Genomic DNA, 24237 nt, shown 5'->3' with positions numbered 1-24237 from the left:
TTTTTGGCAAAGAGGTATAGGTGTAGAGGGGAAAAAGAGCAGACCAAGTAAACGAAAAAAAGTTTAATTCTGAAACACCATTTTATACAATATAGAGGGGGGTCCCTGCTTCATCTCTGTCTCAGCTAGAGGGTCCTTGTTTGTTTTGTTCGCGGACATCTCCCTGCTTCTACCAGTGAAGACCACATCGTCACCTTGCTAAACTAATGGCCTAAGTCATTTTTTGAGGAAATGATATTTTTGCCTAAATCAGCTCCTCATGACACTGGCCACCTCTGGTAAAATCGCCCATCTCCTAATTGAAAAGGATCATGCTGTTCACGCCCTTTTTAGTATAAAACACGCCCCTTTTAGTATAATGGCCTAACTCCCTAGTGTGACTTAGGACAAAATAGGCCTTTTGTTTGGCCTAAGTCACATGTTTTTGTGACTTAAGCCAAATTATTTACTGATTTAGGCCATTTTGTAATTTGTTTTGCTTTTTATTTTGGCCTAAGTCAGATTTAATCCTATTTAAACCTATTTCAATCTCTTATGTTACATAACTGACAGACAGTGTTATTTCTATTTAAATAGTCATAATTTGTTATAAACATTTTGGGTGAAATGATTAAGAAATATCATATAGTTTTGTTCTGGATCAGTTTTTTATTTTTCCTGAAAACCTTGAAAAAATGACTTAGGCCATTAGTTTAATAAGGTGACGACATGTCAAACGGGGCATCCATGTTGTAGTTAGAACGGTTTGTTAAATGTTAAACAGTGATTAGCGAGGAGAAAAAACTACAAAGAGAAAATGGAGTTTCAGTTTCGTCATTAGAACGGGGGCCGACGGGATCGGCAAAACCGGATCCCGAATAATTCCGTTTCCGGTGGTGTTACAATGAAATGTGCCGTATCGAAAATTGAAAAAAGTTTTTTTTTTTGGAAAAAAGAGGAAAAAACACCAGTTGGCGCATAGCCCGTAGGCTACAGGATCGGCGCTTTATGGTTGGATTTTTCGGCCCGTAGGCTACGTGCCTGGCGGTCAATGTGTTAAGTGGTTAAAATAAGTCGGTCAGTTCAGGTCAGAATGGACACTTACCCCATCGTAGTATTTGCTGCAATACTGGTAGAGCTGGTGGAGGGCCACTTGTGTGTTGAGTTTGTCTGTGTGAGACTGGAGAACACACACACACACACACACACACACACACACACACACACACACACACACACACACACACACACACGCGCGCACACGCACACGCACACGCACACACACACACACACACACACACACACACACACACACATTAATAGAAAGAAATAGAAATACTTGAGTAAAGTAAAAGTACCTTCAAATTGAACTTAAAGGTAGGGTAAGTGATATTTTTTGGTTAAAACAAAAAGTTTTGTATTAAAAGGTTAAAGCACAATATTCTGATAGTAATCATTGCTATAGAGTGTTTGTTCAGTCACAGGGGCCTCCCTGTCTCTCCAGCTCTTTAATACACAGAACATTTCAGGTAGGTGACAACATTTCAGCCAATCAGCAGAGAGTACCCATTTGTCAGCTTCATTTTCATAGTGTTCCAGTTTGTTCAGCTCATTTCTTTGTGTCACCACTTCCAATTTCCCTTGTTTAATCTGTGTCCTGACTGAGTTCTCTATCCTGATTGGATAAAATTGGTATCCTGACCTGAAAATGCATTTTCTGTTTAATAAAGAGCTGGAGAGACATGGAGACTCCTGTTACTGAACAAACACTCTATAGCAATGAGTACTATCAGAATATAGAGCTATTTAACACTTATTTTGACCAAAGAAAGTCACTTACCCTACCTTTTAAGTACAGTACTTGAGTAAAGTACTTAAGTTTCTTTCCACCAGAAAGACTATTTTAAACACAATAAAATGCATAACAGGCTTTAAAAAAAAACATAATATAAAAAACAGGCGCAGCTGCTCAATGTGCGGCTGTGAAAAGGTAGGAGGTGTACAGCCTTCAGGAGACAGTGTCAGACCGTTAAGTAACACCCGAGACGAGAGAAGATATATACCAGACAGACAGAGAGAGAGAGAGAGAGAGAAGACTTGTGCTTCTTCTTACCCGCGACACCTCCGCCAGATGAGTGTTCATGTCCTGGTCACTGACTGACACCATCTGCCTTATGCCACTGTAGTAGCTACACACACACACACACACACACACGCACACACACGCACATACGCGCACACACACGCACGCGCACGCACGCACACGCACACACACGCACACGCACACAGACAAGAAAAGGTTGGGACAGAGATTAGACGATTATCACGATGCAATTGATACTGACAAGCCTTTCGCAATCCATCAGCATTTTAACCCATTCAATCCGGTACGCATCTCTGTCATTTTAAGATTTATTTGGCTATTCAAACATAGCAGATATACAAGCTCATAGCGCGGTATATCCGAGTGCCGCGCTACGAACTTGTAGATCTGCTATTTTTGAAAAATCGTGAAAATGTGTGCAAATCTTTGAATATATATTTGTAACATTTGTAACTGTCAAATGTCTCAACAAAATGTCTTAATTTTTCTGAAAAAACGATTGTTGCTATATCAGTGGTGCTGATGTTTTTGGCCACCGATCCCCATCAAAATATGTTGTTCCAGGGACCCCCCCAGAAGCAAAGATTTGAGTAAAAAAATGCTGTTTCAAAAATATATATGTATTGAAAGATTTGCACAAAAAATGTCTGGCTATTCAAAAATAGCAGATCTACAAGCTCGTAGCGCGGCACTCGGTGCCGCGCTACGAGCTTGTAGATCTGCTATTTTTGAGTGGTGCCAACCACTCCTATATCTGACTTTGTCCGTGTGTCCGTACTGTATGTATGTATGTCCAATAAACAAACATTGATGACAACACGGGTGATGACAATACGGGGCTCATCAAAGGCACCACTCTCTTCACACAGGGTGTGATTATTTTTTAAAGTATAAAGATAGTTGTTATAGCTAAAATCTTAAAATGACACAGATGCGTTCCCGGATTGAATGGGTTAAGCAGGGAGGAAAAGAAATAGATTGCATATGCGTACGGCAAAGTGCCGACTGGACTTACTCATCTACCATCTTCTTGTAGGTGGAGATCTCCTTTGCATAGAGTAGTTTATTACTTGGAGAATCCTGCAGGACAAACGGGTGGAGAGACCATGTTAATGAAAACAGTGACCCTCCCTCGGTCACAGCGACCTTTAATCTCCTTCCGCTCCTCCGACTTAATCCACTCGGTTCAATTCCGGCCACTATACGCTCCCCCGCTTCATTTCCATTTTTGCAGACACACATCGCCGCGGTCCGGCAGAAGCCTTGTATCTCCATATTTAATCATTTTATTATTCTTAAAGTAATACTACAGTAGGTAACTTTTTCAATAAAACTAAAGTTAAATTGTATATCTTTTGTGAGTGGCAAATGTTTCACAACACCCACTCCATGAATTTCACCCCCGAAAGCCTTTTATTTATGTATTTTCTATTGCACGGTGTCGGGGGAGACTCTCCCGCGAAAATGACGTCATCTGGCCGTAAAACGGAAGCGGAAATGCACCGGTTTCCTGTTTGGCCAGGAACTACCGTGCTAATAGCAAAAAGGAAACTCACACATGTTTTTAAGAGATTGTATGATTTGAAGATCGAAAAAACAACAGAAAAAGAAAACACAGCTCACGGTAACTAAAGCTCCACTGGCTAAGAGAAACGATCCACAGATCGTATAAAACAATTAAAAGAACGCTTTTTGAAACGCTTCCGTCTTCCGGTGAAAACAAATGGAATTCTGGGTAACAGAGGAATAAACGAACGGCCTGCAGTGACGGTAATGATCAGCAGAGGCTGCTATAAAATCGTTATTTGTGGACCTGCATTGTATAACTTTAAGTAAAGTACTTTTTCTACCACTGTTCCTATACTCTCTTACCCTCTTGCACCCCCATAAGCAGTACAGTACAGTAACCCCCTCCCCTTCCACTCACCCTGCTGAGCTTGTGCTCGCTCTTGGTGCAGGCGTCCATGAAGGTCTGGGCGATGACGGAGAGCGAGGCGTCCACCACCTCCGTCACATGCACGTCGAAGATGAAGTGGGGGTTCTTCAGGATGTTCACCCAGAACCTCAAAGGCAGGCTGAGAGCAGGAAAGGAATGTGAAAAGAGGAAAAATGTCATTACGGAATTTATGTAAAAGAAACATGTCATGGTATATTTATTTTTTGAGTGGTGCCGACCACTCCTACATTTGACCGCGTGTGTGTGTCTGTCTGTCCGTCCGTATCTTTGCGGACGGCCTCAACATGTTTGCGTCTGGCCTCAACAGCTGCAGCTGATTGTGACACAAAGATGCAACCAGTTACACTAATTAAACACAAACAGGAGTGCAACACATGCTATGCGCATAATGAACTCATCAAAGGCACCACTCACTTCACACTGGGGGTGATTTTTTTTAAACCTTGGAGAAAAGAAAGAGTTTTCATTGTGATAAATAGGAACTTAAAGCACACTGTACTACTTTAGTTCCAGTGATCCGAGCCAGATCATGATCGATTGACTGATCATTAAAATGAATTATGCTATGAAAATGTGCCACGGCCCGCCCATCTGACCACTTAACGCGGCAGCCTGTGGGCTTGCAGCGTTTGCATTTTAAAGTGGGCCCTGATCCAGAAAGAGGTTGGGAACCGCCGTGTTATTAATAACTGTATAATCATTAGCTTTAGCTATTATGGTAAACACCAGATGGGGAAATGACACCATTGCTGATCCTGTCACAGTTATGTAACACAGCAATAAGCGCAGTAGGCAATTAAATGTGTGAAACCCTTAAGCCTAATTTATACGTCGCTGATATATTAACTGGGTCACATTCGTTCAGTCAAAATCAGGTATTTTCGGTGAGTTTCAGCGCCTTCAAACACCGTCCAGCCAACACCGGCTGAAGGTGGATCACCACGGCCTGGCGGCCTGGATTACGGACCAGCGCACCAGCAACGCTCGCCAAGGAATCTTGCTGTCACCTTTCCTGTTAACCCTCTACACCAGAGTCGTCGCTCATCGTTCTGTGATTGACAGCGACAGTTGGCCTATCAGGTGGCGAGTTCGAGTGAGCCCGAATGAAGCCGAGTGCAGCCTGAGTGCAGCCGACAAAAGACAAACGGCAGCCATTGTTGTTTGTGCGAGTGCCTTGACTTCTTATTTTCGGCTTTAAAACGCTCTCAAACTTATTTTTTGAGACACGGAATTTACTTTTAAGATATCGTTTGGATAGAATTTAGTTGTTTAACTTCATATATGTGGTAAATTAATCATGACAGAGCCTATTTAAAAATACAAATTCAGAGAACCGGCAGGGGCGGGCAGTGATACGCATGTATCCCAATAAGGCAACCTATTTTGGGCATGGCTGTCTCAAAAGTCCCGTTGCGTCACATTAGCTCTGGAGGTGGTAAAATGCACTGCAATTGGCTGAAGGGGAACAACGATCATTGGCTGAAGGGGTTGTCAGTCAACGGTATTACTCCCGCCAAGCTCCCGCCCACATCCACATTGCCACAATGGGCGTTCATGCCAGACTCACTCCTGGAATCAAATGGAAATGAGATTTCCGTAGGGAGGGTTTACCAGGCTAAGCCAAGGGGTCCTAGGCCTGAAAAACGTTACAGAAGTTCTCTGATGACTCCTCCATTGTCAGCTGCATCATGGATGACAGTGAGGAGGAGGAGCTAAAGTATACAGAGCCCTGGTGGAGAGGGTTCATTGGGTGGTGTGACAACAATCACCTTCAGCTCGACATCAGAACGACCAAGGAGCTGGTAGTGGGCTACAGGCAGAGCCCCCCCCCCCCAACCAGGGTTGCCAGATCAGCTTATTATAATTTCCCCGCAATATTTTATCTCAAAATAGCCGATCTACAAGCTTCACAACGCGTCACAATCGCGACGCGTTGTGAAGCTTGTAGATCTGCTATTTTCAAATAGCTGATGTATATGATAAAGTGCTCATGTGGCCCATAGCTGCTTGTTTCTCTCACAGAATCTGGCAACGACAGGGTGAATGAGGTGGACTGGACACCTACGCTGTTAAATACTTAGTGTTGATGTACTCATTTGTAACTCGGAGAGAGTGTACAAATGAAAAATGGACCGTCCTCGACACTGAGGATTTTTACTGTGCACGACTGAGTGCACTACGAGATAGCGGCGAAGATGCAGAAAGCATGGTGTCAGCCAATTTAGAGCAATTCCCCCAACGGGTATTACAGTACATTATCATTTTGCAATAAACTGACCACTTATCCTGCCGGTTCCTGACTACACAAGAGGGCAGTAACAAAAGGCTACGCTACGCTAAACGAGTCCATTCCCTGATTCCATGTCCCGCCTAATGAATCGTGATTGGAAATGCTAAACTTAACCCTTTAAGACCTGGAACTGTGTCATTTTTAGATTTGAGCTAAAAAGCATTATTTTACACTTTGGCTATTCAAAAATAGCAGATATATAAGCTCATAGCGCGGCACCGAGTGCCGCGCTACGAGCTTGTAGATCTGCTATTTTTGAAAATTTGTGAAAATGTGTGCAAAACTTATATATATTTTTAAAGCGAACATTTTTTAACTCAAATCTTTGGTTCTGGGGTCCCTGGAACAAAATATTTTGATGGGGGTCTGCGGCCAAATACATATAATTTTGAGGGTCCTTGACATGAAAAAGATTGAGCACCACTGATATAGAAACATACGTTTTTCAGAAAACTGTTGAGATTTAGGAGACATGTAGAATCGGCTTCAGGTCTCAATGGGTTAACGGCAAAAACTTTCACCTTCCAAATCCATCCTCCGCCTCAGTCTGACAACATAAAGCGTCGGACTACCAAATGAATGCTTCAGTACTCGACTCGTCCTAATTTCCAATTCAGAACACACAAACGCGTCGGGCTCCATGCAATTCCTGCCAATACCGCGTTCTCCTTTGAATTTCAAAGAGCAACCACCCCCCCTCCCCCCCACCACCCCCACCCCCACCCCTTAACGCATTCCGGAATATTCACGTCCTTGATCAGAGCAGAACGCTGATGCGATTCTGCCTCCGTCGTATTCATTTGCTTCCCTCAGTCTCCCCCTGCGGTTGCAGTGGAACGCAAACAATAAGATGCACAAAAAACTTTCTTATAATCATACAATGAAATTAGCAAGGGACATAATTACGATGTTTGTTTGTGGTTATGGCTGTACATAATGACATATTTATATTTAATACGCGGCCCCTCCGGTGGAGTTTTTGATAAACAGAAGGAGTAGTAGTAAGTAATTAACCCATTAAGACCTGGAACGCATCTGTGTCATTTTTTGATTTGAGCTAAAAAGCATTATTTTACACTTTGGCTATTCAAAAATAGCAGATCTACAAGCTCATAACGCGGCACCGAGTGCCGCGTTACGAGCTTGTAGATCTGCTATTTTTGAAAAAACGTGAAAATGTGTGCAAATCTTTGAATATATATCATTTTAAAGCGAACATTTGTAACTCAAATCTTTGCTTCTGGGGGGGGGGGGGGGGGTCCCTGGAACAACATATTTTGAGATGGGGGTCGGCGGCCAAATACATGTAATTTTGGGGGTCCTTGACATGAAAACGTTTGAGCACCACTGATATAGAAACATACGTTTTTCAGAAAACTGTTGGGATTTAGAAGTCGTTTGTAGAATCGGCCTCAGGTCTTAATTGGTTAAATTGCTAAACTCCTTGTCCTTTCCTCGTTGCTGTGTGTTGTCTCCGTGCCAGCCTCGTGTCAATCACTGACATATACATGCGCCACGCTGTCTCGTATGCATGAGCCTGAGCCAACGTGACACTAATTTATGCACTTTAACCCTTTAAGACCTGAAGCCGATTCTACATGTCTCCTAAATTCCAACAGTTTTTTTGAAAAAACGTATGTTTCTATATCAGTGGTGCTCAAACCTTTTCATGTCAAGGACCCCCAAAATTATATGTATTTTCTCACGGACCCCCATCTCAAAATATTTTGTTTCAGGGACCCCCAGAAGCAAAGATTTGAGTTAAAAATGTTCGCTTTAAAAGAATATAAATATATTAATTTTCACACATTTTCTAGATTTTTCAAAAATAGCAGATCTACAAGCTCGTAACGCGGCACTCGGTGCCGCGTTACGAGCTTGTATATCTGCTATTTTTGAATAGCCAAAGTGTAAAATAATGCTTTTTAGCTCAAATCTAAAAATGTGACACAGATGCGTTCCAGGTCTTAATGGGTTAAAATGTCACACGGGGGAGAGCGCGTGGCATTGCCAATGCAAACTAAGTGAGCTGAAATTTGCGCATTTGTATTCTTCAGCCGTTTTCCCGGATAAGTAAGTTTTGCATCTTCGGAGAGTTGTCTGTGTGTGAGTGGGATGTATGCGTGGGGTCTGCGACTGTCAAGCCACGACAGCTGTGTTTGTTTGCGTTAGTGTGTGTGTGTGTACGTGTATATGCACGTGTATGTGCGTGAGTGTATATGCACGTGTGCGTGCGTGTGTGCGTGCGTGCGACTGCTAGAGGGGAAAGTGTGAGAGAAAGTGAAAGTCCTCTGTTTCTCTAAATACGAAATTAAGAAATTTGTGTGTGTGTGTGTGTGTGTGTGTGTGTGTGTGTGTGTGTGTGTGTGTGTGTGTGTGTGTGTGTGTGTGTGTGTGTGTGTGTGTGTGTGTGTGTGTGTGTGTGTGTGCGCGTGTTTTAGTTTTGTTTATTCATAAGGGACAAATACAGACAAACTTTGACAAGCAGAAGCGGTGGTGTACACAGCTATTTTTTAACCCTAGTCCCTGAGTGGTTTGCATACTGTGTGTGTGTGTGTGTGTGTGTGTGTGTGTGTGTGTGTGTGTGTGTGTGTGTGTGTGTGTGTGTGTGTGTGTGTGTGTGTGTGTGTGTGTGTGTGTGTGTGTGTGTGTGTGTGTGTGTGTGTGTGTGTGTGTGTGTGCGTGCGTGCGTGCGTGCGTGTGTGTGTGTGTGTGTGTGTGCGTGTGCGTGCGCGAGCGTGCGTGCAGGTGCGTGCCTATACGTGTCTATGTCTGCATTATATACCTATTTGTCTTCCAGATGTGGATACACTCCTCGTCCACGTTGTCGTGTTTCAGTGCCTGTTCATCCAGGAAGTCAAAGAAGTATTTGACAGCGGGCGGTACGACCGCCCCGGAGCACAGCACGCTGCGAAAGAAGTCATCCACGAACTGCTGCAGTGTTCCCTGGAGGGGGCCAAACACACACACACACACACACACACACATACACGTTTTTATTTACTATACTTGTGAGGACATCACATCGATTAAAGAAAACTACAATCTCACGACTGTCCTAATGTGCAATTTGTGAAACCGTGTGAAAGGAGCCCCCCCCCCACGCACTGGCGCTGTTTCAAACAATTAACACCATATGTAAAAATATGTTTTTTTGGTCTAATTGTTCCTGCTGTTTTACATACTGCCGTGAGGCTTTAAACCTTTGCTTTTATGAAATATCCGAGACCATTAAGGTTTTATGGAAGATGCTTCTGAACATAATGCTAGCTTGACCACTTCAAATGCTCTGATCTTAAAATATTAACAGAAAATAGCTCATCTACAAGCTCTCGATGCAATGAGAGCTTGTAGATCGACTATTTCCGCTTCGCTATTTTCGCTTCCATAGAATCCATAGAATAGAATGTCTATGGAATCCAAATGACTGAAATCCGTTGCAGCGACTGAGACCTTTAATCCATGACATCAATATTTTAGGAAGTACATTTTATGAATGACATAATTGTATTTTATTTTACCATTTTTAACGGTAGCTGTAAAGCCGAAAATCGACAAACTCGGGAATCTTTTCCTAATCGTAAACTCCCCAAATCCCTTTTTTTAAAACCAAAACAACCATTTCCTTTGTGAGGAGGACCAGGAAAATGCACCTAACAATGTGTTTCTCAAAATTCTATAATACTTGTGGGCATTTGGCACCGCTCAACATAAAGTAATACAAGCACACACACACACACACACACACACACACACACACACACACACACACACACACACACACACACACACACACACACACACACACACACACACACACACACACACACACACACACACACACACACACACACACACACACACACACACACAGAGTCAGACAGGGTAGAGAGACGAAGCGCATTGCCAAAAAGCATGGAGTCAAGCTCAAACATTTCTCATTAGCACACAATGTGGGGGTATATTTTTCAGCCTAGGGAGTAAAGAGGCCACGCTGCTGCTGCTCCTAATTCCAGCAGAAAATAATATATTGTCTAATTTATACTCCACCGCGAGACAGCGTCACCTGCTGTAAAGATCAGCTCTTTTTTTGGCAAGTGCAACGGGGGTATAAATTGAGCTCAAAAGTCTGCCCTTGTGGCATATCTTGCATCTGGCACGCAGTCCAAAATCTATAGGAGCGATCGTTCTGTGGGAAACCTTGTATCTCCAAAACGGTTGACTTTTTTATTATTATTAAAAACTTTTCTTTTTTTTTAACCCATTAAGACCTGGAACGCGTCTGTGTCACTTCTTGATTTGAGCTAAAACAGCATTATTTTACACTATTCAAAAATAGCAGATATACAAGCTCGTAGCGCGGCACCGAGTGCCGCGCTACGAGCTTGTAGATCTGCTATTTTTGAAAAATCGTAAAAATGTGTGCAAATCTTTGAATGTATTTTCTTTTAAAGCGAACATTTTTAAACTCAAATCTTTGCTTCTGGGGGGTCCCTGGAACAACATATTTTGAGATGGGGGTCCGCAGCCAAATACATATACATTTTGGGGTCCTTGACATTAAAAAGCTTGAAAACCACTAACATAGCAACATAAGTTTAAAAAAAAATGATTTAGAAGACATTATGTAGAATCGGAACCTCAGGCCTTAATAGGTTAAATAGTGAAAATACAGTAGTCAGCTATTTTCACTTCTTTTGCTCAACACTTTTGAATGATGAAGTAGGGCATTAATTTATGAAAAAACACAAAAAGGTTGAAATATGGAGTTAAAAGGTTTCTACCCGACAGCCACGATTACGCTCGTGTGATTTACAAACCCCTGCAGGCCAGCCGGCGAAGACAAATTTGCCGGAGTCGATAAATAAGGGATTTAATCATAACTGCCCGTGTCGTCATCCGCATGTATACCTTGACAGAGAGCAGGCGGGTGAGGTAAATCTCCGTGATGGCCTTGGTCATGGACTTGTCCTTCATGCTGCCTCGCTTGGACTTGATCTCGTCCAGCTCGTCCGCCGGCCGCACCAGATGAAACACCTTGTCGTCTTCCAACAGGGCCTTCCCTACAGACAAAAAAAACATCATATTAACTCATTGGGTGCCTGAATTTTTTCATAACAACTTACCGTGGGTGCCAGCATTCTCCCCATTGACTGCGCTTTGCTGTTTAAAGCTCTAGACTCCATGACGAGCAAATCCACGTAAAAAAAAGCATCCATTCATGTAGCGCGAGGACCCTGGCTACATCCTGGAACAATAACATTTCACTCGCGAGTTACAACGGGGACGGATCGCGCATCGCGCATGACCGGTTTTCCCCACCAGAAACAGATTCGGAGATATAGGCGTTTTAAAGAAGGAAATAGACAGGAAGCGGATGGGGAGCCATGTTTTTGTTTCCGGCGATCCATCTGGCCTATCCTTCTCAGGATCACAATGGGTACTCCCAGAGCTGCTCTAGCCCCTCCCGTGTGGAAAAAAACAAAAAAAACAAAAAGACACCATGGCACTCCGCGTAACTTTTTGCACCTTTTGCAAAACCGTTTATATACGGTTTTGGCACCCCATGTGTTAATGCACTGTTAATTTTTACAGCAATTTTAGACGTAGTTTTAGTCATAGTCTTTTGAATACAATTATATTTAGCTCAATTATATTTAGATCTGAAATGTTTTACTTTTAGTCTAGTTTTAGTCGACTGAATATACAGTTGATTTAGTCGACTAAAATGATATTTTTGGCGGGCCTTGATGCCGCTGCAATATGATTAATATTTAGCTGCATGCCGTAAATAGTCGATCTACAAGCTCACAACGCGTCGTGACACGTTGCGAGCTTGTAGATCATCTATTTCCGGAGTGTGACACCCACGCGTAACAAAGCATAAAATGACTTGTCTTAATAGTTTGACTGGATCTCTTCTCCATTAGTTCCTCCCTAAGATTTCCGGGGACCCCCAGGGGTCCTTGGGGGGGGTTCCAGGGGGTCCCCAGCAAAATGTGTTAATATAGCATCACAATAATTTTAACCACTTTAACCTTTTAGAAATGTCTTTGGATATTCAAAAATAGCAGATCTACAAGCTCATAGTGCGGCACTGAGTGCAACAACTTGAACCCTATAGCGTCCCCATTCTGGACATGTCATAATAGCCAAACATTTGATGAATATAGCCGATCTACAAGCTCACAATGTGTTGTGCAACACAACTAGTGAGCTTGTAGATCGTCTATTTTCGGCGAAGAGATTTGGTGCAGAGGGGAAAGAGGAGGGGGTCTAGTAGAGACCCCTGGGGGTCAACTAAGTACATAGGGTGGTTAGCTACTTTCAACCTGGTGTCCCTATTTTGCGTACGTCATTAAAGGCATGCATTTTCAAGAAGTTTCTAACATTATTTTTTGAGTATAAAGTAGGGCTTAAGTAGTTAATTATCCTAATGATAAATATTTCCATACTTTAACTCATTAAGACCTGAAGCCGATTCTACATGTCTCCTAAATCCCAACAGTTTTCTGAAAAACGTATGTTTCTATATCAGTGGTGATCAAACTTTTTCATGTCAAGGACCCCTAAAATGATATGTATTTAGTCGTGGACCCCCATCTCAAAATATTGTGTTCCAGGGACCCCAGAAGCAAAGATTTGAGTTAAAAATGTTAAAAAAATATATATATTCAAAGATTTGCACACATTTTCACAATTTTTCAAAAATAGCAGATATACAAGCTCATAGCGCGGCACTCGGTGCCGCGCTATGAGCTTGTATATCTGCTATTTTTGAATAGCCAAAGTGTAAAATAATGCTTTTTTGCTCAAATCAAAAAAGACAGATGCATTCCAGGTCTTAATGGGTTAAAAAGAAATATTAAGTCAAGCTATTTTCACAAAATATAGAAAAAAGGATAAAAGAAGACGGCAAGGTGCTCCCAAACCGAATTTAAATCAAACACGGTGAATATGAAAGTGGAAATGTTTAAAACAACAGGCTATTTTCAAGTGTACACAAATGAAAAGCGGTGGATATGAAGGGAAAAAAAGATGAAGAAAACCTGCATTTTATTACAAGCGTGATACATAAAACAAGAGGGTATTAGCATGTCAAATGAGATTGGGGATGTTGACAAAAGCACTGGGGGGAAGACAGGGGAACTACTGAGTTTAACATCTCGTCTGTAGCTCACTTTTCCCCCTCAATTAAAAGGTTTCTGTGTGTGTGTGCGTGTGTGTGTGTGTGTGTGTGTGCGTGTGTGTGTGTGTGCGTGTGCGTGTGCGTGTGCGTGTGCGCGTGTGCGTGTTTGTGCGTGGGAATAAACCTACAAAGGATTCAAATATTTGATTGTTTTTTACTCTTATTCTTATTATTTATTTAAAATGTAATAATAGCCAATTTGTGGGATGCTTGCAACAAAATCATTTCACCCACCCACACGCCTGGTGTAAACTTGTCACAGTAAAATGCCAATAAAAGTGAACGCTTTTGTACCTTAATGTCTAATCTGACGTACACAGGCTAATGTGGACCTACTGAACACCTCGCACCTTATATTATGTCTAACCTACTGTACCTGCTGGTCCCCACATGATTTTTTTTTGGGGGGGGGTGGGGGCGGGGTTAAAAAAAGTATGATTATTTTGGGGGGGTCCCCAGTTCAGAAATGATTAATTTTGGCGCGGCCTAAAAAGGTTGAAAACCATGCACTGGTCTATGCTATGGTATGTACAGTACATGCAGATATCTTTCATTTTTGCCTCTCCTAGACATGTTTTTCATTACTGTTAGATTTTTCTCCTTGCTCTTCCAAATGACCCCTTACTGGTGTGTAACTCTGAGAGTGTACAAATGGAACCAAATGGACCCGTAAGGGTCCATTTGGTTCCATTTGTACACTCTCAGAGTTATGGGGGTCGCGGAAACCACTGTGCTACACTAAATGGAACAGAGCCTTCATTAGTATCATTGGTAACACCTGTTAAGGAAGTGAAAGTATGGCTGCTGTGAATAGAGCCTATTCTTGTGAGCTCGTAGATCGGCAAGTATCACTTAGATCGCTTTTTTTCCTTCACTATCCGTCAAAAGGACCAAGTATAGAGGGCTTCAGTGGTTAAAGTTGCAAGAAACATAAACGTAACATACTCTCTTCGTGGTTTTCCTGGTGTTGGTCGTAGTTCTGTTGAGTGTGGAGCTTTTTGGACAGCACCAGTGTGGCATTGTCCCGCACCTGAAAGACATGGGATATGAGGTCATATTTATGCAACACACACGCGCGCACACACACACACGCACGCACGCACGCACGCGCGCTCGCATACACGCACACGCACACACAGGAACCATCATTTGTCATCATCAGAAAAGCCCATGACCCACCTTTTTTCCCCACACATTTTGCTAGCCTAGGATGGCTCAGGGTAGAAGACAGCTGGGTTAAACAATAAAAAAAATGGGATTGGCTTTCCAAATAGTCTTTGCCCTCAATGCCCTCATATCTGACTAAATACCTCCAAAACATTAGCGACACCCACAGCCACACTACTAAAGGGAGCATAAACAACGATCTGGTAACACCCACCTATAGGACAAACATGGGTAAATACTCCCTTCTACAGCCTAATGCCCTGACCCCGTCCCTTAAAACATGTGGTTCACTGTCTTCCTTTAACCAATTAAGACCTGGAACATCTGTGTCACTTTTTGATTTAAGCTAAAAAGCACTATTTTACACTTTGGCTATTCAAAAATAGCAGATATACAAGCTCATAGCGCAGCACCAAGTGCCGCGCTACAAGCTTGTAGATCTGCTATTTTTGAAAAATCGTGAAAATGTGTGCAAATCTTTGAATATATATATTTTTAAAGCGAACATTATAAACTCAAATCTTTGCTTCTGGGGGTCCCTGGAACAGTATATTTTGATGGGGGTCCGTGGCAAAATACATATAATTGTGGGGGTCCTTGACATGAAAACGTTTGAGCACCACTGATATAGAAACATACGTTTTTCAGAATACTGTTGGGATTTACAGGATCCCCCCCTTTTTTTCTACTCTGTACATATAGGGTTTTATATTTCTTATGATATTGAATTTTGGTGTTATGTTTTATATGTTGATGAACTGAGTACATAGGTCCCCAATGGAAACAAGACCGCAAGGACTTTCTTGGTGTTATCCTCTTGACCAAGTGTTTGACTGTACTTGCATTTTTGTCTAATAAAATATTCAGTCAATCAATCAGAACTCTCCATCTCGCCCCTATTCAGATTTCCAGCCCCCGCACACAGTACAGGGAAAATTATTCAGCTACGCTGTACTCTTGGAGATCGATGGATGCTTTAAACCCCCCCGACGGCCTCTCTTACCCACTAAGCTACGGCCATATATCCATTCTGCTCTTCTCTCATGCCCGCACACGAACGAACACACAGCACACACGCACACATGTACAAGCGTGGTCTACTTTATCATATCAATAGTCAACTCATTACTGCCTCTGACGTTTTTTACTCTTATTCTTATTATTTATTGAAAATGTAATAATAGCCAATTCGTGGGATGCTTGCAACAAAATAATTTCACCCACTCTCTCACACGCCTGGTGTAAACTTGTCACAGTAAAATGCCAATAAAAGTGAACGCTTTTGTACCTTAGTGTCTAATCTCACGTACACAGGCTAATGTGGACCTACTGAACACCTCGCACCTTATATTATGTCTAACCTACTGTACCTGCTGGTCCCCACATGATTTTTTTTTGGGGGGGAGGGTTTAAAAAAACGTATGATTATTTTGGGGGGGGGGGTCCCCAGTTCAGATATGATTATTTTGGCCGCGGCCTAAAAAGGTTGAAAACCACTGGTCTATGCTATGGTATGTACAGTACATGCAGATATCTTTCATTTTTGCCTCTCCTAGACATGTTTTTCATTTACTGTTAGATTTCTGAATGCTCTTCTCTCATGCCCGCGCACGAACACACAGCACACACGCACACGCACACATGTACAAGCGTGGTCTACTTCTTCATATCAATAGTCAACTCATTACTGCCTCTCTGACGTCAAGCCGTTTTCTCTGCATGTCTCGGAAACTAATTCAGAATCAATACCAATGAGTGTGTGTTCTAGTTGGGTCTTTATAGCGGGTATTTACTGGTCATTTTCTTATTGAGCCCGCGAACAACCCACGACTGGCACTATATTCTGAGCTGACACGACCAATGAAATCTATGGCAGTGGGGCTTCTCTCCAAGAACAATGGTCAGTGTAGAGAGACTAAAAGGAGAGACAGCAGGAAAAAAGCATTTGTGGATTCTACAGTGGTGTAAAGTAACTAAGTACGTTTACTCAAGTACTTACCTAAGTACATCTTGAGATATTTTTACTGGAGTATTTCAAAATTTCAGTACTTTTACTTTTACTCCACTACAATTATTTAAAAAACGTTACTAGTAACTTTACAGAAATAAATAATTGTAGTATAAAACATACATTAAAGGTAGGGTACGTGATATTTTTGGGTATTTTTATTTGTTTTGTTAAAAAGGTTAAAGTACTATATTCTGGTAGTAATCATTGCTACAGAGCGTTTGTTCGGTCACAGGGGTCTCTCCAGCTCTTTAGTAAACAGAATATAGTACATTTTCAGGTAGGTGACAAAGTTTAAGCCAATCAGGAGAGAGCACTGAAAATGCATTTTCTGTTTAACACATTGATTGCCTAGATCGAGTTAACTCGATATTAGAATCCATCGCTTGATTGCCTAGATCGAGTTAACTCGATATTAGGTATTTTATTGGTAATCTGTGATCGCGCGGGTCTGTTTATTTTTCATCAGCACTTTCGTTTTCCACTTACGTCACACTCACCCGGAGCCGGATGTATAACGCAGATTTCGTTTCCGGGTCACATTGTTTTTCTCCGGTCATTTTTGGCCAGAATAGGGAAAAACACGTTTTTTCACACGGTATAAAAAACGAACGGACAGCTCAACTTCTATTTTCTTTGGTCCGGGTGACTAACAGTCATCGTCGTTGTGTAATCACATCGTTTTCAGGCCGATCCGGGGATCAGGGATGGTCGAAAACATAACATCCGGTGAATGACCGGATGTGACGTGGGCCTGTTTGGGAGGGGGCGAGCGAGGTGATCAATGTGTGGATTTGCTGCTCTCTACTGGTGGAACTGTCGTATGTGCTTAAAACCACAATCAGAGAATTTATTTGAATGAAAAATTACAAAATAAAAAAACTTAAAAACACGCAAATTTCTGGCACAGGGGTGAGTACATTATGAACAAACTCTGGCAGTCAATGAACTGGAGAGACATGGAGAATCCTTTTACTGAACAAACGTTCTATAGCAATGAGTACTATCAGAATATAGAGCTATTTAACACTTATTTTAACCAAAGCAAATCACTTACCCTACCTTTAATCACTTTAGCCCTATTTTATACCATAGGCTATTTGGAAATAGCCGATCTACAAGCTCACAACGCGTCGCTTTGCGACGCGTTGTGAGCTTGTAGATCTGCTATTTTCACAAAATGTTGTACTTTGGTACTTTAAGTATATTTTGATGCCAATACTTTTGTACTTTTACTCAAGTAACATTTTGAACACAGGCCTTTTACTTGTAACAGAGTATGTGTATATTGTGGCATTGCTACTTTATAAGTATAATATCTGAGTACTTCTTCTTCTTTGTTTTGTGAATGACTCCTATACTGGTCCAGGAATCAATACGGTGCATTACAGAAATAAATGGCGGTGGTGTCACTATACAGTACAGTACCACAGAGCCTCTGGGACAATGGACCAAGTCTGTGTATTTATTATTGGACAAAAGGAATAAAGCATCCAAGACGCTCCAGTGCTTTACTCTACAGAGTACTGTACAGCACCCCATAGCTGAATGGTTAAGAGAGCCCCCCGTCCCTCGGGAAGCCAGAGGTTCTATTCCAGGCCTCAGCATGTGTTGAAGTGTCCCTGAGCAAGCACTGCCCCCCCCCCCCCCCCCGCCCGCCCCCCCCCTCTGTTAGCCAGGGTGTTAAACAGGGTGTGTGCCTGAGGTTCTGATTCTACAAAATGTCTTCTAAATAGCAGTTTTTTGAAAAAACGTATGTTGCTATATCAGTGGTTCTCAAACTTTTTCATGTCAAGGACCCACAAAATGATATGTATTTGGCCACTGACCCCCATCTGAAAATATTTTGTTCCAGGGACCCCCAGAAGCAAAGATTTGAGTTACAAATGTTCGCTTCAAAAATATATATATTCAAAGATTTGCACACATTTTCTTGATTTTTCAAAAATAGCAGATCTACAAACTCATAGCGCGGCACTCGGTGCCGCGCTATGAGCTTGTATGATCTGCTATTTTTGAATAGCCAAAAGTGTAAAATAATGCTTTTTTAGCTCAAATCAAAAAGTGACACAGATGCGTTCCAGATCTTAAAGAGGTGGTGCCATGGTTTTGCACTTTTTCTGTTCATTAAGCCCCCTGGTGGTGTTTTTATGGTGTTTTATGTCTTCTCTGACTATTTTGAGTTTCTACCTGGAGGCTGAAACCTTGAGGGTCAAACGTGCCAATATAAAAACAGCCCTTTAGTGACATAGTAAAAACATACCCTCCCCCTCATTATCATAACACAACAGGTGTGGGCATGAGGAGGGGGAGGGACTAGGACAGGTGGGTGGTGCTAAGGTGGTGGAGGAGGTGCTAAGGTGAGATCCAGGTACACTTTATGAACTGGAGGCGTGTCCACATAAAAACATAATTTTAACAATTTCTGTACACTTTTTTGAAAAAAATAAATCCTCCTAGTATAACCATAATACCTGATGATTATGTTTTAGGGGGGGAAAAAAATCACTGAAAATCACGGCACCCCGTTTTTAATGGGTTAATGCAATTAACTCACGTTGTAGTGTGCCAGGGTGTTGTAGCGTCTCCATCGGCCTTCCTTCTGCGACGTCACGTCCAGGTCTGCCAGGATTTGCCCGGTGTTGCCCGGTCGCCACTCTGTGGTGGAGGCGGGAACAGCAAGTCAATTCAAGTGCTTTTAAACACAGGGGGTCTTCAACAAGAGCGGGGTCCGTCCGGGACCCCTAGGGGGTCCTCAGAGTTACTACAGGGGGGGCTGACAAATCTTTGTGTCATATAGTGACAGGAATGTTTTTTTTTTTTACATTAACCACCCTAGCATCCCTATTCTGAGGGGAACACTAGGCAAAAATAGCAGATCTACAAGCTCACAACGCCTCGCAGAGATCGGCTATTTTCAGCAAAGAGGTTTAGGGTAGGGGGAAAGAAAGAGCAGACCAAGTACAAGTTTTCCAAGTATTGTGGGTTTAAGTGGTTAAAGGTAGGGTAAGTGATTTTCTTTGGTTAAAATAAGTGTTAAATAGCTCTATATTGTGATAGTACTCATTGCTATAGAGTGTTTGTTCAGTAAAAGGAGTCTCCTTGTCTCTCCAGCTCTTTATAAAACGGAAAATGCATTTTTGTTTCAGTTTCATTTCCAATTTATCCAATCAGGATAGAGAACTCAATCAGGATACAGATGAAACAAGTGAAATTGGAAGTGGTGACACTAAGAAATGAGCAGGCAAAATTGGAACTGGAACACTATAAAAATGAAGCTTAAAAATGGGTACTTTCTCCTGATTGGCTGAGATTTTGACACCTACCGGAAAATGTATTTTCTGTTTATTAAAGAGCTGGAGAGACAGGGAGACATCTGTTACTGAACAAACACTCTATAGCAATGATTACTATCAGAATATAGTGCTTTAACCTTTTAACAAAATACTTTTTGTTTTAACCAAAAAATATCACTTACCCTACAAGTCTATGAAGCTAACTATGAAAACGGTTTAATATGCGACACAATTTTATACAACATGTGGTGGGGGTCCCTGCTTCATCGCACTCTCACCTAGGGGGTCCTTGGCCTGAAAAACGTTGAAGACCCCTGGTTTTAACGATTAACTGATTTATCGCGCCGTTGACACTTAAGGGGCATAGCGGGAATTTGAAGTCGCGGCTGAAAATTGCGAGGGAGGGATGTTTGTATTTGTTTTCACAGCGGGTGCATTTGATCATTAGCAAGTTACCCATGGAGTGTGAAGTGAACTGTGTCTATGCTTGTCATTTCGATTTTTGTTGTCGTCATTGTGTTTCATGTCTTTTTTTATTCTTCCTAAAGCCCCCCGGGGAATTACTTTTAGCTCAGCCGTGCAAATGTGTCTCTCACCTGTCTCTGTGCTTTTATAATTTTAGCATTGTACTTGTTATGTAATCGCGTTGCCTCTGTCTATCATGGTTATGTGCTTAACCCATTAAGACCTGAGGCCGATTCTACAAATGTCTGCAAAATCATAACAGTTTTTGGAAAAAAAACGTTTCTATATCAGTGGTTCTCAAACTTTTTCATGTCAAGGACCCACAAATTGACATGTATTTGGCCGTGGACCCCCATCTCAAAATATTTAGTTCCAGGGACCCCCGGAAGCAAAGATTTGAGTTACAAATGTTCGCTTTAAAAATATGTATATTCAAAGAGTTGCACACATTTACCTGGTTTTTCAAAAAATAGCAGATCTACAAGCTCGCAGCGCGGCACTCGGTGCCGCGCTACGAGCTTGTATATCTGCTATTTTTGAATAGCCAAAGAAATCTAAAATGACAAAGATGCGTTCCAGGTGTTAATGGGTTAAAGACGAGCTGGAATGAAAAAGATGTTTTACACACTTTTAGAGCATACCCCGTGGTCATAATGGAGACACAATTAACAATCGATGCCAAACGAAAAAATTACAAAACAAAACAAACAACAACAAAGAAAGCGTATAATGCCCTCGTGAATAATGATGAAACGTGATTTCATTCACCTGTGAGATTCTCATTATGGAGATACTGCAAGGGCTGTTTGACAAATCTTGACAAATTTGAGTACTTTTACTTTTGTGCTGTGAATATATTTTGATGCTAATATTTGTGTACTTTAAGCACAATTTCAGTACAGGACTTTTACTTTGTATTTTGTATCTTGTATTTTTCTATAGTGGTATTGCTACTTTTACTTAAAGGAGGAGTTCACCCAAAAAATGACTTATTTTCTATCAATTACACACCCCATGAAGCCTTGATTTCATGGATTTATTTTTGTTTTTGTGGCATTCCTAAGAAAATAATTTGATGACCGGGTATATTTCCGGTAGGAGACACAAATAATCTACTTTGTGTCTCCTACCGGATACATTAGCCGGTAGGAGACGGGAATCAAATTATTAGCTTAGGAATGCGACAAAAACAAAAAATAATCCATGGATTCAAGGCTTCATAGGGTGTGCAATTGATAGAAAATAAGTAATTTTTTGGGTGAACTCCTCCTTTAAGTAAAAAAAATAAGAAAACAAATACGAAGGAAAAATCTGCCTACTTCTTCCACCGCTGATTACCGCATACCACAAAATGATGTCACCGTCTGAAATTAACATAGCATACTACGACGACGGACCGAAGCTCATTACGGAGTCGTGTTATTCATTCAAAAATAGCAGCCAGATTCGGGGAGGATATCTCTCTGATTCAACTTGAAAGCGCATCGATGTCTACTTATCTAAAATTCATAAAGAAACGCGATCCAGCGGCATGTGTGGGAATATAGACCGCCCTTTGATGTTGTTGGAGAATGTCTGTGCGGAGCTTTAGGCTTTCATGCCGTTTTCCCTGAGCTCTGTGATTAATGCAAGCGAGCAAAACTTTGTTTAGGGATGAGGAGGAGTCGTCGCGTTGTGTTGCTGCCACTGCCTGTACCTCCTTGGCATCGTTAATCTATTAAGACCGGGAACGCACCTGTGTGTCATTTAAAAAAAATATTTGGCTATTCAAAAATAGCAGATATACAAGCTCATAGCGCGGCACCGATTCAAATCTTTGAATATATATATATTTTTAAAGCAAACATTTTTCACTCAAATCTTTGCTTCTGGTGATTCTACAAATGTCCTCTAAATCTTTCAGTTTTTGGAAAAAAACATATGTTTCTATATCAGTGGTTCTCAAACATTTTCATGTCAAGGACCAACAAAAATATATGTATTTGGCCGCGGACCCCCCATCTCAAAAATGTTTAATTCCAGGGACCCCCATGAAGCAAAGATTTGAGTTAAAAATGTTCCCTTTAAACATATATTCAAATATTCACACAAATGTTCAATATCTTTCAAAAATAGCAGATCTACAAGCTATGAGCTTGTAGATGCTATTTTTGAGTAGCCAAAGAAATCTAAAAATGACACAGAAATGCGTTCCCGGTCTTAATGGCTTAATTCCTCTGGCACTCCCAAAGAGAAGGAGAGGTCATTTTTAAATTGATCAAACAAATGCCTGTTCCCCCCGAACGCGTGCCTGTTCGGGGAGCGTGGGGGCCGGTTCTGCAAGAACCGCTCATCCGCTCGACTTTGCAAGTTCCTTGGGTCGTCAGCAAATAATACCCCGGCCAAGTGTGAGGTTGATCGGATGAGCGGATCTGGAGATATATATGCAAAGGACAGAGATATCGTCAAACAAACGGGAGAAGGGCGCACGCCAGTATTGATGAGGTGCCTGCTGAGCTTGGTAAATAAGTCTAAAAGTAAAGAAAAGGCTGCACACTCATAGCCACGACGCAGGATTTGTGACCAAATTTGACTGGGAGACAGTCATCTAGCATTTTTTCATTTTCATTTTTTGTTTAAAGAACACCAACGTTTCGAGCTGGAAAGGTCTTCTTCAGGGATTAGAAGGACAGATATTGTACATATACTGTGGAGTGTCGCTAGGCAACCGCCTGTCAGGTAAGCGCTTCAACGGGGAGAGTCAGTGGGACAGAGGCGGTGCGCGGTCAGCCAAGTCCCGCCCCCAGCTGGGCTGCGTCATCGACGGGCGCTACCTGCCAGTCTTTCTGTGGAATCAACCTGAAGTGAGCGCACCTGCGTCGCTCAGCTGGGGGAGCGCACAGACAGACCAAAAGCACTGTCTCTGCCTCGGTATGGCCTGACTCTCCGCGTTGACCAGACAGGTGCACAGGCGGTAAGCGAACCTCCACTTATTCTCCTCCTCATTACTTGGTGTTATATAACTCGGAGTCTAATGGTTATATTTCTGTTCTAGGAAACATAGGACCGGACACAGAGGGCGTGAAGGAGAAACGCATGGACAATTACTGACCCAGAGCCCCGAAGGGGTGAAAAGCTTGCTTTGTTGAATTTATGATTTGAAACGTATCACCAAACGGCACCAGGGGTTTCGCTCCTGTGGACGTGCCATATTTACTAATAAAATTAGGCCTTCGCAAATACTGTCTCCGAGTGTTGGTTTGGTTCAGTCTTCACAACACATACTAGAGAGATTCCTGGAATGTATAGATAGAATAACCGATTTCATACTTATACACATAGAACCCTAGCATCCATATTCTGGGTACGTGAGCTTGTAAATTGGCTATTTTCGGCAAAGAGATGTGGTGTAGAGAGAAAACAGGAGAGGACCAAGTATAGACCCCTGAGGGACTCCAGGCAAGGCAACGTTTTAATGTCAACGCTAAAAAGGTGTTATTTGGCATTAATGAACTGTTAATTACTTATCCTTTGGCCTGAACCATCAATTATTGAGCATTCTTCTGCTGGAACATGCAGTTCCTCTAGAGAAGTGGATCCCAAATTGGGGTCCGGGGACCAGGGCATCCCTTCGGCTTTAACCCTATTTTGTTGATCAACGATTAAAAAACAGGCCATCTACAAGCTCCCAAAGCGTTGCAATGTGATGCGTTGTGAGCTGAGACCTGTCACTGTCCAGCTGACGCTCGTTGACACTCGTTAATGTTGCTTGCATCAAAGCAATTATGTTGTGTTTCTGCATC

The 24237-nt window shown here is 42.0% G+C and overlaps 1 protein-coding gene across 1 annotated transcript in view; it reads right to left on the bottom strand.

Annotated features, from left to right (window-relative positions):
- plxnb2b (plexin b2b) overlaps nt 1–24237 on the bottom strand; it is a 338202-nt gene that overhangs the window by 3101 nt on the left and 310864 nt on the right. The window contains exons 33-40 of the mRNA XM_084059938.1: nt 19252–19352; nt 14465–14549; nt 11242–11393; nt 9116–9276; nt 4011–4158; nt 3099–3163; nt 2093–2168; nt 1085–1159 (exon numbers count right to left, since the gene is read on the bottom strand). Coding sequence (XP_083916064.1) covers nt 1085–1159; nt 2093–2168; nt 3099–3163; nt 4011–4158; nt 9116–9276; nt 11242–11393; nt 14465–14549; nt 19252–19352 — 863 coding nt within the window. The remainder of the gene's footprint in view (nt 1–1084; nt 1160–2092; nt 2169–3098; nt 3164–4010; nt 4159–9115; nt 9277–11241; nt 11394–14464; nt 14550–19251; nt 19353–24237) is intronic.

Source organism: Gymnoscopelus microlampas (assembly GCF_963454915.1).
Source record: "Gymnoscopelus microlampas genome assembly, chromosome: 6".
In the NCBI taxonomy this organism is placed as follows: Eukaryota; Metazoa; Chordata; class Actinopteri; order Myctophiformes; family Myctophidae; genus Gymnoscopelus; species Gymnoscopelus microlampas.
Note: the sequence above shows the minus strand (reverse complement) of the source record. Positions and strands in the feature narration are given on the sequence as shown.